The sequence below is a fragment of the Perca flavescens genome, chromosome 1, assembly GCF_004354835.1.
Source record: "Perca flavescens isolate YP-PL-M2 chromosome 1, PFLA_1.0, whole genome shotgun sequence".
Taxonomy (NCBI): domain Eukaryota; kingdom Metazoa; phylum Chordata; class Actinopteri; order Perciformes; family Percidae; genus Perca; species Perca flavescens.
The window spans coordinates 23229156-23247237 of NC_041331.1; the positions used below are offsets into that span (position 1 = coordinate 23229156).

Sequence of the window (18082 nt, forward strand, 5' to 3'; positions counted from 1 at the left end):
AAAAGTAAAAGTGGAGGCTCCTGGCTTACAATACAACAATACAAACTGACAGTATTTTAACAACATCTGAATTTATTGTCATCATATATGAAAACACAGCTTTTCACATATTTTCTTGATGTGTTCAAGTCTCTTTAAATGAACAAGCACTCCTATAATTCGCTGTAGGCCATATTCTGCTTGCACAAATCAATTTGGAGATTTTTTTGTCTTCATGTTTCCCTATAATTAATCAAATGTCTGGCACAAGACAATGAGGACCATATGCTCAAATCCCATCTCCTCTTCTGACAGAAATTATCCATACAGAAGGTTGTCTAAACAGACCTCCAGTGTGGTAGTCTTAAGGAAAAATAAGTTTAACTAAGATGAATCATTGTTTTTGTTTTTTATTTCTCAATTTATAACCCAACAAAATCACATTTTGTGAATGAAACTGCACCCAAAAAGAAGCATGTCTTGACCATTTATTTTGTTTGAATGGACCATGAAGACATAAACATACAACATATTAATTAGTGACACGTTACATGGACATCACAGTTCTAATGGGCAGTGACTCAAGCAATCAATTTAAATTACACATCTTCATGCACAAAACTAGATAGTAAGCTTTAGGGATAGCCCTCTCCTGTCAGATTAACTCCAGGAAATGAATTCAGCAATTTACTACAGCTCCATCTGCTGTTTATACCAGTCTGAGTAAACCAAAGGCAGACAGTATGTCAATAATGTTGCAGTAATGTTGCAGTCTTTTGGCAAGCAGCTTGAATCAAAGATGATTCACATGCCATTTGTTCCTTCTCATTCCCATCATTTTGATAAAAATAAATCTAACAATAAACAGTGAAAAAACAGTTTTGCATATCTACTCATTATCTTAAGAAACATCACCCGTGATCAGTACGTCTACCTGGACTGAGTTTGATACAGGTTAACATACTGTGTCCACACTTTTAAGACAATTACCTATTCCCTGCAATGTAGGTAGGTAATGTTTCAACAAATGCACACTACATTTACTGACACACTAAAGCACAGAGCCTGTGCATGAACACGGAGCCCCATTGTTGGCACTCATTCACTTCAAGATGCAAATGGGTGGATTTGAAATTCAGCCTCTGTGTGTTATGCTTGGCTACTTTAATGTTGTATCTATGCTGGGGATTATTCTCTCTACAGCGGAAAAACCTGTGCTTGAATGGCAGTGCCCTCAAAGTAGCTCCTACCGCTTTCAATGGCCTCCAAACGAGATTAGACCCGTGGCTGCCCTCAGTCCCAATCCTCTGCATTCAGATGGAGCGTAACCAGCCTGTGTGACGGTTTTTCTGTTTTGACACTGAGTGGGTGCAGTCACCGCATACAGGGCGTTTTGGAATTGAGAGGTCAGAACAGAAAAAAAGAATGCTAATGCTAACTTTGGCGTTGTGAAATGATATGCAGTCAAATTTCCTGTACTCTTGATATAAGTATTCTCAGCAATTTAGCATGTAATTGTAAAACAATAAAAAAAATATGTTCATGTTATTGAAAATAAAATAGCCGAAAATGTTGTGAAACAGTTCTGTGTTTTGTGATATTTGGCACATTTAAAGTCTTATTTAAATATATATATATATATATATATATATATATATATATATATATATATATATATATATATATATATATATATATATATATATATATATATATTAGACCAGATTATTACACCCGTTGACCTTTAGCTAATAATTATTTTTTTCCCAAAGTAATAAATTAACATTCACTTTTTACATAAGAGATGTAATCATTTCTATAGCCATACATTTACAGTGTATATAAATAAAAAGATGACTTTAAGAATGACAAGGTACGCTGCTAGGTAGTAAGTCAATTACTAAATTAGGAATTTATTAAGGAATGAGCTGTGCTCAAATCTCCTGGGTAGCTCTCTTTACTCAACTAACTCTAGGTACCTGCTGTATAATAAAAGCCTTCAATCAGATGCCACCAGTAATATCTGACAAACTCATTAAATCCCTGTTTGCTGGCCACTATAAAAGTGTGAGTCTGTATTTGGGCTGCATGATGTTCTCAAACAGTTGGCATTTGTCCAGCAGTTTGGCCCCATCTGAGGAGCACCTCAGACCGAGGGCTCTTTCCTTTGGCACGAGGCACTGCTGAGGCTGGACCCTTAGCTGCAGTTTTCTCAGACTTCTTGTACTATTTTTACACTTGCATATGAGGCCCATTTATTTGTCACTGCTTAGTTTCTGTTAATCACCATAAAGGGTTGCACCATTCACAGCAGTTTCATTCACATAACTGCTAAAACACAGAATTTCATGAAATAAAAATAATAACATTAAATAAAGTGTATAAGAAAAATAAGTAAAAGGTCCAAGTAAAGGTTTTTCTCTCGTGTGCTCACTTTCTTTTGCCCAACTGTGTGTTCTCTCCATATGGTTCTCTCTCACTCTTTTATAAGTGAAATGGCTCATCTTTTAGTTTAGTCTTTTTATTCTAAAGGGGTATTGGTCTTAGAGTTTGCGGGGGCCAGTCCTACTTTTGCTGGAGGTAGAAGGTCTCTGGTCGTCTGCCTTACTGAGCTCAGAGGCTGGTTTCTGTCCTGTACCGACGTCCTTCTTGTCCCGAAGCCGGCGCTGCTTTGCACTCGGCTGTGTGGAGGGTTTCCCACTGGCATCTGACTGCAGGGATAAGATTCATATTCTTCTTACATAACTGAATTAACTATCACATCCATTTTAAAAACTGCTGCATCGCTACACCTTTATTGCCATCTTCTGTAATAGGTAAATCTGGCACCATCTAGTGGTAATGCATGCATGGCAATATGAAAGCACAAAGGCAGGTACATAACAAAGCTTGTGTTAAAAATCCAGAATGTACAGCTGTAGATATTTGTAGTTTTTAAATTTAGATCACCGCCACCACTCTCTTTAGTCTTTATTCCAAGATACAAGAATATCCCAAAGGCAAAGAAGAGAGATGGAAACCTGGATTCCATGACCATATAGAGTAGCTAAGGGCTGACCTATACAGTTTTAGTTTCCCATTAAGGAAAATTCAGTTTTTGTTTTGTTTTAAACCTGTCTCGTATATGAGATTGACAATCATAATTTCCACATTGACATGAATATCAGAAACTGATAAATACAGTAACTTGCTACTGCCCATTGCAATGTAAAACCATGTGCAGCTGGGAGTTTAAAGTACCTAACTATAACGTACCTTTGCAAAATCTAAAAGGGGAATGTTAAGGTTACTACCTATTCCTCTATGTATATTCTTATGATGTAGAGGAAATAGTTATTATGGTTTATTCAGGACCAGTTTTGTTGCTTACCCATGTGAGCTCAGTTGTTGGCATTACAAAATTATCAAATTGTCAAAAACTTCCAACAGCTTTGTCAAAAACGGTTTTGCTGTAAGGGCTAAGTTAATGAGATAGTCTTAGTTAAAAACAAGATAATTACCACATGAGGTAAGAGATGTGTAAGCAGACGTAACAGTACCTAAATAGATAAGAAGAGACTTTACTTTACATCTTTAAAACGATTTGGGAGCCATTTAAATTTAAGAGTCCTGAATAAAAAAAAAAAACACACATAAGCAGGTATGGTCAAAATGTAAAGCTGTGCTAAACAGAAATACAGTACCGTGGTGGTGGATGTGGAGGGTGGGCATAAACTGTTGTCTCTCTCAGCATCCCTCCTACAGCTGCTATCTGTTTCTGTTGAAGCTACCCTGGGGAGCGGGGTTGGGTCCAGTGTGACCTCAGAAGAGGTGAGGGACAAGTCCTCCACAGTCTGTGTTCCTGTTGTGGATGATTTTAAATAACATCAACATCAAGTTACCTCATGTGGCTTTGGTTAATCCCTCTCTCCGTCCCTCCTCCTCCTTCCTAAGTACTCTCCACTGTAAAAGCCTCATACAACCAGTAACTGTGTAGATTTTACTAAATTGACCTTATTTGGTAAGTTTGACTTATCCAATGGTTCTGGGTACAGCACAGCCAATCCTTGTGAGAGAAATTGTTTCTGAATGGCTGGTCGGTATCTGTTAAAATTATATATCAGGACACCTCAAATACATTTTTGTAGCAGTTCAGCAGGTTAAACATCAGTACTAAACTGCAGGAAATCATAGCAACAATACTATCGCTTCACGCTTCTTTACCAGCTAACTCTCACTGCTAAAATGAAATCTACTATTAGCAGTAATGGGAGTAACGAGTTACAAAAGTAACGCAATTACAGTAATGTATTCCTTTTTGTTGTAACGCAGTAATATAACGCATTACTAATAAAATGTCGGTAATATTATATCCGTTACAATCTCAGTAACGCGAGTTACAACGCATTTTAACCCGACATTTAGTGGCGTTTGTTTTTTTAAGAATTCACCAAATCCGCAAAACATGTTGCGACATGGACATTATTTTTTTACGCTACGTTGAAGCAAGCTGTCTTGTCACTGTTCCCGTGGTCAGAGCAAGAACCAGAGACGGTAGGCTAGGGACATCTGTGTCCTGTCAGTGCTGACAGTAATGTGCCCGAGCAACTGACAGATAACAATATGACGGGAATTAATGTTTAGTCTTGCTACACGTAATATCATTACATTTTATCAGCAGTGGAAAGTAACTATAGCCTACCGTAGGCTACTTCGATTCAATTGTAAGATGCTTTTAACTGAGTCATTTTCTCCTACTTATTGGCTACTTCTAACACAATTCAGAGTCAAGTAGGCTATTGTGATTTACTTAACTATTTTATAGCTTTAGTCACTTTGCAGATTCAGATTAATAATACAAAATAATATTAATAAATTATGATGTATATGGTGGATAAAAATGAGACTTTGTTGATTCCTTGGTAAAATTCACAAGCTACCTGCCAAGTCATACTTCCACTTTTATTTTGGTGAAAGTAACTCAAAAGTAACGCAAAAGTAGTGTAAAGCATTACAATTCAGAGACAGTAATATTGTAATATAACTACTTACTCTCATAACAGTAACTAGTAATCAATAATGTATTACATTACATAAGTAACTCGTCCAACACTGACTATTAGTCAAACAGACTAAAACCTTAAAAAATGTTTAAAAACTGAATTGTTTTGCCTCCACTTCATCCATTATACTGGATATATATATATATATATATATATATATATATATATATATATATATATATATATATATATATATATATATATATATTATATCATATATTTATACACTTGCACAATGTTGTTTATTCAAATTATCTCCTCATGACCTGGATTAATTTATAAGAATTAAGTTAAATCTTCATCATCGTCTTACTCTCTTTCTGTTCCAGGTGGTTGCGCATCATCTCCAGCACATTGGACGGCATAGCAGGCACATTAGTGTCACCCTGTTGGACAAAGCACCCAATAAGAGCTCCTTGTGTGACTCATTTGGTAAAGTTTATGAATGCAGCTGGAACGATCATTGCCTTACTGTAATCCAAGGGTTTTCTAGTAGCTGATTAGCGGACATACGGTAGGCAGGGTCCGCCTTCAGAAGGCAAGTCAATAGATTTTTTGCTGTTGAGACAGCCAATCGGTGAGTTTGTTAGTGACAAACTAAACAGTAAAGCTGCATGTATGCAACATCCTGTGCTTCTTATCAATGAAAAAATAAATTCACTCCATATCACAAACAATTTCTCCTTTGTTGCAGGATTACATTTTTCATTAATGTATTATTAAGTGTCACCTGCATCACTGACTGTGGCCCAGATGGGTTGAGTAAATTTGACTTCTTTGTTCATAATCTCCTTAAGTAGGTTTGCCTTTGTTTTGGACACAAACGGAGGCTCCCCACACAACCTAAAGGGAGACACAGCTCAGACACATGTATTCGTAGTATGTATGTATGTATGACATGTGTGTATGGATGGATGGATGGATGGATGGATGGATGAATGGATGGATGGGTGTATGTCTATATAGTATGTGTGGGTAGTGTCTACTTACAACATATACATAACGACTCCAATGCTCCACACATCACACCACTGGCTGTAACCACGACCGCTCATCATTTCAGGTGCTGAAATTCACATGCATACACAAATGTATGACTTTTCTTTCTGTGAGATATGAAAAATTTCTGGCCTAAAACCACCAGGTAAAACTAGTTTTTGACCACTAGTGGAGCAACGTTTCAAGCAAATCCCATATTATTTGTATCATGTTCATCAGTATACTCACAAGGACACACTGCACACCACAAGAACATGAGTCATGATTTACAGCTGGTCCATGCCAGAACTGTTTTGTAGGTTGGTTGTGATGTAGGTAAATGCAACAACTGTTGCAAAGCACGCAAAGTAAAAATGTTCAGATTCAGTGTTTCTCAGCAAACATGCTGAGTGCATTTCCGGTCTCATAAAACACTCACAAAGCCAATTTCTTTTACAAACTTTGAAACCTGAATTGTTTATATCCATGTTAAAATCGCCTAGCAGTCTCTTATATTGCCACATTTTTTGGCACTTTAACTCCACCAGTTGTCTATGATTGGAATAGCAAGAAACCAAGGGATGTCATATTGTAGCTTGCATACACTACACATTTGTACTACCGCACTCTACACTCTGCAGTAATGTGCAATTGCTAGTAGAGCTTGAGATACAAACAACACAGGGACCTGCTAATACAAACATTGCTCCATAGCACCACTATAGGTTAAAAACTCTGCAGTACCTTTACAGTACAAGTATAAATATAAAATACACCTGATGCATTCTGCATGCTAAAATAGAATCACACTTACAAACTTAAAACCACTATATAACATTTCCAACTTTTGCACCTCCCAGTGGTAGAACCAAAAAGATACTGTGGAAGATGGCACTCATTCAAACTTAAGAGTTTTATCCCTGTGGTCATCTGTGTGGTCTACTAGCATGCTGTAGGAGATATAGGCATCATACCCATATAGATAAGAGTCCCACAGGCCTCAGTCATCATGTTCTCAATCCCTACACCACCTGTCTTCACCGATAATCCAAAGTCTGTCACCTAGGTAGAGAATAGCACACATGAAACATGGGATGAAAATAAACTTGATTTAGATGTGCTGACAGAACCCACATTGAAGTATTTTTTATAGGTGCTTTTGTCAGGAAAACAAGGCTGGACATTGAGCACAAACAACTTTGATAATTTACATGAATAGCATCATAGCTTGTATGGGTCCACATATTTGCAAAGGGGTATGAAATTATTACAAAAGCAAAAAGAAATCCAGAAAAGACCAACTCCTGTGAAATTAAATGAATGAATACTGTGCCACAACAACACTTTCTCACAACATGTACATTACAGTATGTGGGTGTTTGTGTATGTGTGTGTGAGACAAAGAGAGAAAAACAGAGAGTTGTTGTAGCTCGCACACCAGGTATCTGCTCATTGTCAGTGCACACAACGTGCTGTGCTCAGCTAGTAATTTGTTTAAAGATACAGTCTCTCTGTGTAAAGGTATACTATAAAGGTAAACCTGAGGATGTCTGTCATAATCGATGATAGGTAGGTAGGTAGGTAGGTAGGTAGGTAGGTAGGTAGGTAGGTAGTATGAATATAAAGGAGATAATGGGCAAAGAAAAAGTGCACATCAGAGGCCTGTAGTAAGTATGACAGAGAATGGATAAGAAGCGATGGAGTGATGGAAAGTTTCACAGTTTGTGTCACCATCTTACCTTGATATTAATCCTGCCATTATCATCCTCATCAAGATCATTCTGTACAAGAATGTTCTCAAGTTTCAAGTCCCGGTGCACTATGTCTGTAAGATATGGGGAGGAAAACCTTTACACAGACACAATGCTTTAATACAGTTTTAACATGGATGTATACAACACAATACACAACACAGTTGTTGTAATCAATATTCATATTGATTTTTTCTATCAACAATGGATCAAATGGGTGAAAAGGGGGTGAGAAGTGACACTGAGAAGTGTCACACAACTCTGCAGTTGTCACTGTTGCTGTGATGCTGATTTTCTCTTATTAAATACCAAAATAATTCCTAGGTAAATCATCAATCATGACCTTAGCTCTGAAGAAAATAAATAAAGCTGTGATTAGAGTTAAGAGCAACACGATTTGCTAATGTCAGTCACCAGAAAAAAATATGTTTTGCACACACTAACAGTGATCTGTTTACCTTGCTTACAGTAGGCCAGGCTGAAGGGCCTCGTTAACAAAACTTGGTGGAGTGAGAGAAGGCAGAAGGAAAAATACAATTTGCCCTGGGCTGTCCTTTTCACTGCACTGTTTGAAGCAACCAATTATAAAACGCAAAAGTGTTGATGGTGTGTGAAAGGTACATTAGACCAACTGGTATGCACAAAACAAACACCTACACGTTCTTTCTTTCCTTCATCCATTTAAGATATCTTTTGTTCAATGATACCTGTTTTTTTTTCGACTGCTTGCTAGCAGCAGAACTCCTAATTTCATATTCATAAATTACGTTTTTTATTACAATGCAAAATGTAGAATGTACATGTACTTTAGTACATGCAAAATGTACCATGTTGTAACCAGGATGTGTTAGCATTACAGCTCAAAACAGTCTACAGTAAGGCAAACAGAGTCTAAGTATAGCTCTGAAGACTTACAGCATGTGACAAACAGCAGCTGAGTCCGACAAAGGACAGCAGATATTTGATAATCTGAGAAAACCCAAACAAATTTAAGCCTAACAATTGGTCTTTTGACAGAGGGTTATGTTTTAATTCGAAGCCAGCACTTTCTTATTTGTATCATTAGTTTCTACAGAGGTGAGGAAAACCAGCAGAGAGGGACTTTCCATGTCAAAACATTATTAATCAGTATTGCTCCCTGGCTTGCTGTAAATTAGTCATTAGCCACAGGTAGTGATGCCTCATGTCAGGCAATGTCCTAAATTACCTCTAACCAAAGATCTCACCATTAAAAGGGGAAACAGCATTTCCGCATAAAACATGTAGATTTAATTAAAATGTTAATCATGTTTTTTTTCTGGAAGTTGTTTATTATTGCTGTTTTATCAAAAATGAGCCACGCTTCTGTAATTACTGAAAGCCGTAATGGCAAGGAATCTCACATTACTGAGGGCAACACAAAAGAGTATAATAATGGCACTTATATATATATATATATATATATATATATATATATATATATATATAGTATATATATATATATATATATATATATATATACATACATACATACATACATACATACATACATACATACATATATATATATATATATATATATATATATATATATATACTTAACTGAAGCGCAGTTTATTTAAAACACAGTCCGAACAAGGCCTGAGGTGTTTCCCAATTCCACCTGTGTATTTAATAAAAACATATAAAACACCCTAGACTAAAACATAATAAATCCAGTAATACTTATTCCACACTACAGTATAATTACTGTAAGAGTATGGAGTAACTTAACAACAAGCTGAATAGCATTGTTTCACTTGTCTTCTGGTTACAACTTTCATGTATGTTGCAATAGTAACCACATCCAGGTGTTGTCATACACCTGTAAACACCCCTATCAGGAATTTCAGAGTGTAGTGAGCAGCAAGGTGAGGACTCCAATCACTGGAGGTCATCAAAAACTTGTCAGCTAGTGTTGAAATGATTTGTAACACTATCAAAATGTCAATCTGTAGGATGACATTACCTCTTTTGTGCAGGTAAACAACGGCATCGGCTAAGCTACAGATGATGTGCCTTGTCTCATCCTCTGTAAAGAACTTTTTCCGCTGCAACAGGTGCTTCAGTTCACCTCCAACACACAGCTCAGTAACCAAATAAGTCATCTAGAAACAAGCAGAGAAAATGCACCGGACCATACAGTCAATTTGTCTGTGCTTATTAGTAATATTTCTGAGTAATCAAAGATTATGGTATGTCACATGCATTACACCTATCCCACTCTCTCTATTTGGCTGACTTTGAGTTTGTTACTTAAAGGTTAGCAATGCTTACCTTAGCCGTGTGGTAGACTTCCTGGAGACGTATTATGTGAGCATGATTCACTTGTTTGAGAATGTTTATTTCCAGCTCCAGCATCTCTGCTTTGGAACTTCCTGCCTGAAGTGACAGAAAGTCAAATCAGAGTTAATGGAGTTTCAGCATGGTTGTGGGCATTTGTTTCTTTCCAAACATAACTTATTAGGGCAACTTTTTGTTAAATTAAAAAACCGGCCCCGCCAAAGGTATGCAAAATGCACTCACCGCTGGTCTGCAAACCTCTTTAATAGCCCATTTTGTCTGTGTCTCAATGTGAGTGGCTTCATAAACAACTCCAAAGCTACCTTGACCCAATTTCCTTCCAAATTCATAGATTTCCTATGGGGATAAGAAAGAAAACATTAATACATTTGTAATCTACACCTGCTTACTGTCAGTCAGATACAACAAAGGATTTCCCTTGAGCTTGTGTGTAAGACTTTAGGATAATTTTACTGTCTTGGATTACAAAAACATTATGTCTTAACTGAAGACCTGAATTCCAAAGTACATCCTAATTTCAAGCTCTCTGAAAAAAGACGGAACATTTTTCAGGTCTCTGGAGGTGCAGAATATAGTATTTCTAATCAAGTTACAAATGATTAAGTTGCTGCTGCAGTTCGTTCAATCTCAGGTCTAATTAACTTGATCATTATCTGTGTGCATGCAAGGCTGAGCACTGGCTGCTTTGGATTTGGCAAAGCGAGCAGTCAAATTCCCCAATGAAGGGGGGCTATACAGCAGCAAAGTGAAGTTTGATTCTCTTCTGGTGCAGATAAGAGTGAACTATAGAGGTCACCAGTGAGCATGTGTGACTTCTTCAGTGGTGGCCCCATAGCAAGGCTGCAGTAGAATCATTTAAAGAAGCTCTCCATTTCAGCCAAACTAAAGTACTTAAGAACACATACTACTCATCCTATAGTTCTTAATATGTTTAATGTATGGTATGGTAAGGTAAAAGAATATATGAACATATTGGAGTCTCTGTCACAATTCAGCCCAGTGTGGGGCAATGTTTTATTTAAACCAGGCAAGCTGGATGCAGGATTCCAGATATGGGCAAAGAAAGGAATAAGTATAGTAGTTTGAAGAAATCTCTCTAATGTGTAACATTTCAAGAATATTTTTTTTTAAATATCTCCAAGTGAGGAACTTTATTTCTTCTATACAAAACCAATTAGTGGGGATCCCTGCACTCTCATCCTTAGAGGACATTTTAACAAACAATTGCTACTCCAATATGATTGGCTGATGCAGACATACCCAACTCCTGTTACATTGAATAAATACCACAGTAATATACCTGACCTTTGTTTTAAATGTAATGAGGCTAAAAGGAACATGCACTGTGTCTGGGAGTGTGACAAAAGGTGATCAATAAAACTATGTTCATCTTGTCTGTAAACATTCCACTTGACCCTGAGATGATTTTGCTGCACATGTATCCACCAAATCTGAATCTGTTGAGAATTGTATTTGCAATGAAAAGTAATAAAAACATTGTTAAAAAAAAAGAAAGAAGCTCTCCATACCCTGAGGTCAGCATCATCCTCCAGGCGTATTAAAGGCACATTCCTCTCCAAAGTGTCACTGCTGGTCTGCAGGGACAACATGTTCATGTCCAATCCACTAGCATAAGCTTGTGTCATCTAGAGATGCAGTCATTGTCTCTCTGAAATTCCTTGTCAGGCCATAGGATGATTGGCTGTCCATGAAATAAATTCAAGAAGTTATTTAGCATTTTCTGCATTTCTTTGACAACTCAATAAAACGCGAATGCAGTGGATTTCTTAAAATCTAGTGTTTATTAAAGACCAACACAAGTTTGTGAACATTGTTAAGGTCTGCTCTAAGATCACTGGAGTCCAGCAGAAAGACCTGGTGGCCCAGAGAGCTGATAAAATATGAACTCAACCTGACCTGGAGGATTAATAAAGTTTTCTGTGTCTGTATCTGTATTGTTGGTACATTGTTGGTGCCACAACATTATGCATATTAACCACCAAACCGAACGATAGTACACAGTGGTCTCCATGTTTACTTCTGTACGTCAGCGTGCTGTGTGTGACTTCTTTTCCTCCATACCGCCGGCACTTTTTGCTTCAGAGACAATAACATTCAGTTTACCAAATTAACAGTTTTGTATCCAATTTGTCAATATCTCAAAATATAATATTACCGACTACCAAAAAAAATACACAAATGTTCTCTAATACAAGCAATCATCCCTGCTAGTTTCAAAAAAATATTGAGAAATTAACAACATACTTTTAATTTAAGCTTATTTTACGAGTATTGAAGACATCATCTTTAAATTAGCTCATGAAGTTAATTCAAGAACTAGTGTATAGAATTACTGAATCTTTACTTCCTTAGGTAAAACTTGTCATATTTTAATCACTGGTTTATGACCAAACTTATGTCTCAGTCTGAGCTCATATTAACTTTAAGCACAATTTACCCAGCTTGAGAAACAGTCTCTAAGACAAATTAAATGTAAAGCAATTACCAAGTGATGACTGGGAGCAATGAAGTGGATCCATCACATGCACAGCAATTAATTATTAACAAGGAAGCGGTGTCTTTAACCTCTTCCCTCTGATGCATTATTTTAACCCCGACAGGGCTCTCATAACAGGCCTGTCTCTCCCATTATCTCCTGTCTATTTCCCAATCAAAACGATTGTGACAGCCTCTGGAAATTCCAATCACCTCAATCACAGCTCATTTGTGGAAGACAGAGGCATGTGATGAGTGTATCACTGGGGACTTGAAGTGACTGGAGGAGGAGGGTCCTGTGCACCTCAGGTGTCTCCTAATGGAGGTGTCTGGTCCCCAGATCCCCGATGCAAAGGAAATTGGATATCAGGGTCAGGGTGAGAAGTCTGACCTTAAAAAGGGTCACTAAGAGACATAGGTTTGAAATGCTTTAAGCTTGGGGTTGTCTATCTGCAATCTCTAGTTTCTAATACTACAGATCAAACTAATGGTCAAAACACAAAATAGATTACTTACTTGTTTCTGTTTTTTAACTTAATGACTTAAACTGTTTACACTGCAGCTTGCACCCAAAGACAAACACAAACTGATGACTTGTAGGGCTGGAGGTATAAATTAAACCAAAAAAATGATCAGACTCGGTGTCCAAATGCACCCAAGAATTACTGCATTTGAACCCTGATCAAGGTGTTAAAGGTGCCCTGCCATACAAAACCATTTTTACTTGCATTTTTTGAAATATGTGTTATGTTGTGAAGGTGAAAATGAACTGCTAAGCTCCTTTGTCAGCTCTAGCCACTGAAAAGAAATAAGCAGAGAAATCAGGCCAATTACAAAAGCTGGTCAGTCTGACATCATATTGCTTAAGCTCATTACTATTCATTAGCTCGCCCAGTTGGGCTGGGTAAAGGATTCTGACAGCCAGGCTCTCATTGGCTAGCTGTTAGCCAATCAGATTCAAACAGCTTAGCTTGTTGAATATTAATGAGAACTGGCAGAAATCAAGCTGAGTCGTCCTGTAGGCTTTCTATACCATGCTAGAATGGCTTGAAACAAGGTAACCAAGGAATTTTTTCCACAAAAAATGTTACAGAGTCCATGGAAGAACTTCAGACATTACCACAAAGTAATGAAATACGTGTGGCAGGGCACCTTTAAGGAAAAACTCAGGAACAGCACAATTGATTCACATAAGTGAAGAAGATTCGGTAGACTTTGATGACTAAGTTTAGCTGAACCTTTAATGTAAACAAAGATATTGCGGGCACCGTAAATATGTAGGCTTACTTAAAACCTAGTTGAGTCTATTTTTTTCTGGGATCCACGCTAAAGTGTGTCGGGCCCCTTTACCCTGTTTCCACTGACCTCCAAAAGGAGACAGTCCTGGATCAAAACATTCCCTATCTGCCTAGACTCCCTAAATCTGTAGAGACATAGAGTTGAACTACTCCACTGCCTGAGACAGGATATGAGGTTATGTTGGACACTGACCTGAATGAGACCTGGGGTACCGCTGTCTCAACTTACATAGCATGAGTCCGTAAGCTGGAAATTCCACCACACCAGTATCTCTGTCTCTACTGTGAAGGTAAAAAAAATATTGGAAATTGTAAATGCTACTGGGAAAAGCTACCAATTCTTTTTACCCACCAGTAAGGAACTTCACTAAGAGGGCGGACTGTAACAGGCAGGAGGTCCCCGATATTCCTCCCAAATACCACCACTCTTCAGTGGAGCTGACCCGAAAAACACTCAAGAATCGCTAATGCAGTGACAAGGATGTGATCCTATCCCAGCATGCAACTTGGCCAATTGTGTTTGTTGCATGACCAAATTGCTGGAAATAAAACCTCTCAGCAGTAATGGGTAAGAATTGTGCTCCTGTGCCACCTGTTCACCTAAAATGTCTTCCATTAAGGCAACATTTTCAGTCTGGGTAACTGTACATAACGTACAATTTTAAAACCTGCTTGAAAGACCAAGTTTAGAATGCTTATTCTTTTGGTATTTACTTGATAGTTAAAGTATTACCAAATTCTGTGCATGGATCTCTTTTTTTCCATCTCTACATAGAGGACTGACCCAAGAATAAATACAACTAGAAGGACACTCGGACAGCGCAGACCTCCGCCAAGGCATGCTCTATCTCACAATGTTAATGCAGTATGAATTTCTGTATCAATAAAGCCGTAATCCTGCTGACAAACAAACAAACAAAGAAATGGACAAACCGAACCAAAAACATAATGTCCTTGGCGGAGGTAATTATTAACTACGTCAAATAATGACTAAATAATAGTAGACAGCACAAATTAAAATTGTCAAAACATAGCCTAATGGTCTGAAAGATGAGCAAACATCAGTACACACCCCAACCCTTAGAAAAGAAAGAAACACAGGCTGTGGTCCACCTTTTACATCTCCAGTTTCAGCAGGAAGTAATCAGAGCCGAAGGTTCATCACAAGTCAAGCCCATACTTGCCTCATCTTTCCATCATTCTGTCAGACAGCAATTTGTGTTTATTTACACTACTGAGTGAACAAATACGTTGTGCCTAATGACCGGGAGTGTGCGGGATATTGTCTCAAGAACTTAGTGCACAAAATCAATGTCACTTTGGAACAAAGGGAGCACAGACATACAAAGAATGACTCTGATCCTGTGCAACTTTTCTTTCCTTAAACCTGCTTGTCTTTCATTAACTCAAGGTTATACAGTATATATTTACTCTCTTTCTCCCACCCTTAATGTCAATAAGACTGCTACTCACCCCTAGGCTGCAGTGTCCTTTACATCCTGCACTATAAAACTGTTGAACAGTTGAACAATTCTGACAATGTTGTATAAATGGCAATAATACTGCTGCTGATCTACCAGTTTTAAGGGCACCCGCAAGTAGGAAGGCGTATCTATCAGCAGAGCATAAGCGATATGCTGGGGGTTCAGCTTTTCAAATGTGAAGATTTTCTGCACATCTCTGGCCAAAGAAGATATGTGAAGATATCACCTTTGACTGTGAGAAATTATAGACATTTATCACTATTTTCTGACATTTTTGATACTTAACAGCTAATTGGTTAGTAAAAATAATCAACACCTTATCAATGATGGGAATAATCGTTATTTGCAGTCCTAATGTCATTTATAGGTGGCTATCGCCAGTAGAACAACTGCAGCTTACCACTTTTCAATCTTAACCAGACCATCAAGATATTACACATTTCAATTATTGTACAGGGTCTTTGCTTTCTTTAATGGAATAAATAGCAAAATAAATTAGGCTTAAGCAGCTCTCTAATAATGTAAGCAGCTCTCTAATAATGGTGCCTCAAGCTGTAACAAGCAGCTACTAAAATATAGCCTGAAAATCTAACAAAAATAAAATCTTACTTACTGGAATTAAAATGTACACTGCTATCCGTTTTGCTTAAGCCCAAATATTACATTTTCCTCATGTGAAACTTAATCATTTATTGACAGCTTGGCTTTGATGACAAATGATAAACTTCACAGTCCTAATGAAGCGTGGAATTACATTACCTGATGAGGCAAGAAATTGCATGTTTAGAATGCAAATATAGAGCCCATCTACTAAGTTATGTGGTGAGAGAGATTATCAAAGCCTGTGGTCTAAATGCAATACCAAGAACACATTAAGCCATTAAAGCATACAACAGACTTACTAAAGAGCTGTGAAAATATACTAAACAACAGATGGGCTACAGGACTGACAAAAAGAAGGTTCTTTAAATTGCTATTCCTACACTCAGCAAACAAGTAATACATGTGGTGTTCCCATAAACAAATAATTTAAAGGCCACTCCAAGAATTCCTTGTCTCCAATGGTCATGTTTGATAAATGTCTATTGGCAAGAGAACATGCTTTGCTTAAAGGAAGGAAAGGATCAAATTCTGTCATTTGCTCAGAGCACTCCACATGTTGCTAGGAGATAAGGGCCAACAAATTCAAATTTTCTCATTGGTTTAATCCTGGTTAAGGCTAATCTCTGCCTTTGCTGGGCTCAGCCTTGGGAAGCTAGGAGGGCAGACATCTAGAAGAATGTAGGCCATAGCAGAAACAAGAACAAATCAAATTCATTTCAATGACAACCCAGAGAGAAGTCAGCACATTCATATCAGAATACACAGATGTCTACACCTTCAGTTATAAATCATTCATTGTCCAACTGCCAAGCTGATAATGTTGACGCTCTTCACTAAATATCTTAGTGTGTTTTTTTTTCCCAGTTAGAATTCAGATTCAGGTTTCAAATTATGACAAATGATGAAGCTTTACCTGACTTGAAAATGTAAAAATAGTACCATTAGTTCACCTAGCTAGTTCAATCAGGGGTATTACAGGAGGTAACAGCTGGTGAACATATCCAGTATACATAGCTATGCTTGAAGCGTTTAAACATATTAACATAATCGACATCCACTGCTCCAGCAGCAGTAACTTAAACTAATGAATCTTATTCTATTTCTATAGAATGAATATCAATATATTTATATGGTCTGGAGTGTAGTTGTTGACACAGTAGCTTCAAGTTTTCAGAATTGTGTGCATAGTTCCACCCCAGACACCCAGTTTGTAATACTGCAAATACAGTACAAATATTGCATTACTTTAATCAGTGGGCCATAGGTTCAATCATTGTGTGTTAACGTTATCTCCTTCATAACGTTAGTGACTTAGCTAGCTAGCTAACAGATCTTCAAGACTAACGTTACAGCTTTAACATTAACTCTTTACCACTTGAGCAAGCTAATAATGTTAGAGATTAACTAATTAACGCCTATTTAAAAAGCCTGGCATATTCAAATACATATTGGAGACAATTAACCATATTGTGACGTTCCAACAAAAAAGGTAACGCTAATTTTGTTGAAATATGAAATAAACAGGAAAACTTGAAGACGTGACAGTCACTTTTAGGTAATGTTAAGCTAGCTAGCGTTCCCCCATGCAACACGTTGTCATGGCAACGAAACATGAAATTGCACAAGCGTCTGCTTTTAACATGATACTGACGTGTCAAAACGATAAAAAACGTCCAAAGCGATACAAATGTGACTATAACTTATGTAAAATGTGACTGCTGCTGTAGATTCAGTCAAAGTTCCTTACCTCTTATAAGAGTAGAGCATTTTCATTCAGAGGGTTGGTCTTCCATGGTCTTCACGCAAAAACTTTTTCGGCGAGCGACTATGGAAAGCGAAGAGGGACAAAACTCCAATGGATGAACAGGGGGTCGGGTCGTTCTCTCAATACATCCATGGTCGTCTGTGTCGACCGACGTGAATTAGACCTTACTTTAATAAAAAGGTGACCACAACAGGACTTTACAACGTGCACAATAACCATAAATGATCGGCCAGTTTTTTCCTGTGGCACCCTGGATTTTTCTTGGTCCTTAGTCTCCATCTAGTGGACAAATCTAAAGGGTTTGTCTGAGTTGTTAGTACATTTCATTTTGAATCAATTCAGCCACGGTTATCTGTATAGAAAT

At 37.5% G+C, this 18082-nt stretch overlaps 1 protein-coding gene across 4 annotated transcripts; it reads right to left on the reverse strand.

The window, feature by feature from the left end:
* Window positions 1-1706: 1706 nt before the first annotated feature.
* Window positions 1707-17785, reverse strand: stk33 (serine/threonine kinase 33). 4 transcript variants are annotated; one of them, XM_028580489.1, is made up of 14 exons: window positions 17701-17785; window positions 14096-14148; window positions 11602-11774; window positions 10295-10408; window positions 10046-10150; window positions 9738-9876; window positions 7739-7824; window positions 6974-7061; window positions 6012-6087; window positions 5752-5864; window positions 5494-5579; window positions 5335-5407; window positions 3663-3820; window positions 1707-2686 (listed from the first exon to the last, which is right to left on the reverse strand). In XM_028580489.1, the coding sequence occupies exons 3-14, from the start codon at window positions 11716-11718 to the stop codon at window positions 2501-2503; spliced, it is 1341 nt and encodes a 446-aa protein (XP_028436290.1). In that variant the 5' UTR covers window positions 11719-11774; window positions 14096-14148; window positions 17701-17785; the 3' UTR covers window positions 1707-2500. The 4 variants fall into 4 exon arrangements, with proteins under 4 accessions (XP_028436290.1, XP_028436281.1, XP_028436307.1 ...); XM_028580480.1 differs by having other exon boundaries at window positions 14060-14148; XM_028580506.1 differs by having other exon boundaries at window positions 1707-2690; window positions 14060-14148.
* Window positions 17786-18082: the final 297 nt, after the last annotated feature.

Bases quoted from the DNA above. Each gene is read 5' to 3' on its own strand.
- stk33 (XM_028580489.1), bottom strand. From the start codon at position 11,718: ATGACACAAGCTTATGCTAGTGGATTGGACATGAACATGTTGTCCCTG. The intron at 7,825-9,737 runs GTAATGTCATCC...CATATCTTACAG, and splicing joins TGTTTACCTGCACAAAAGAG to ACATAGTGCACCGGGACTTG. The intron at 7,062-7,738 runs GTAAGATGGTGA...TTCTCTACCTAG, and splicing joins ATGGCAGGATTAATATCAAG to GTGACAGACTTTGGATTATC.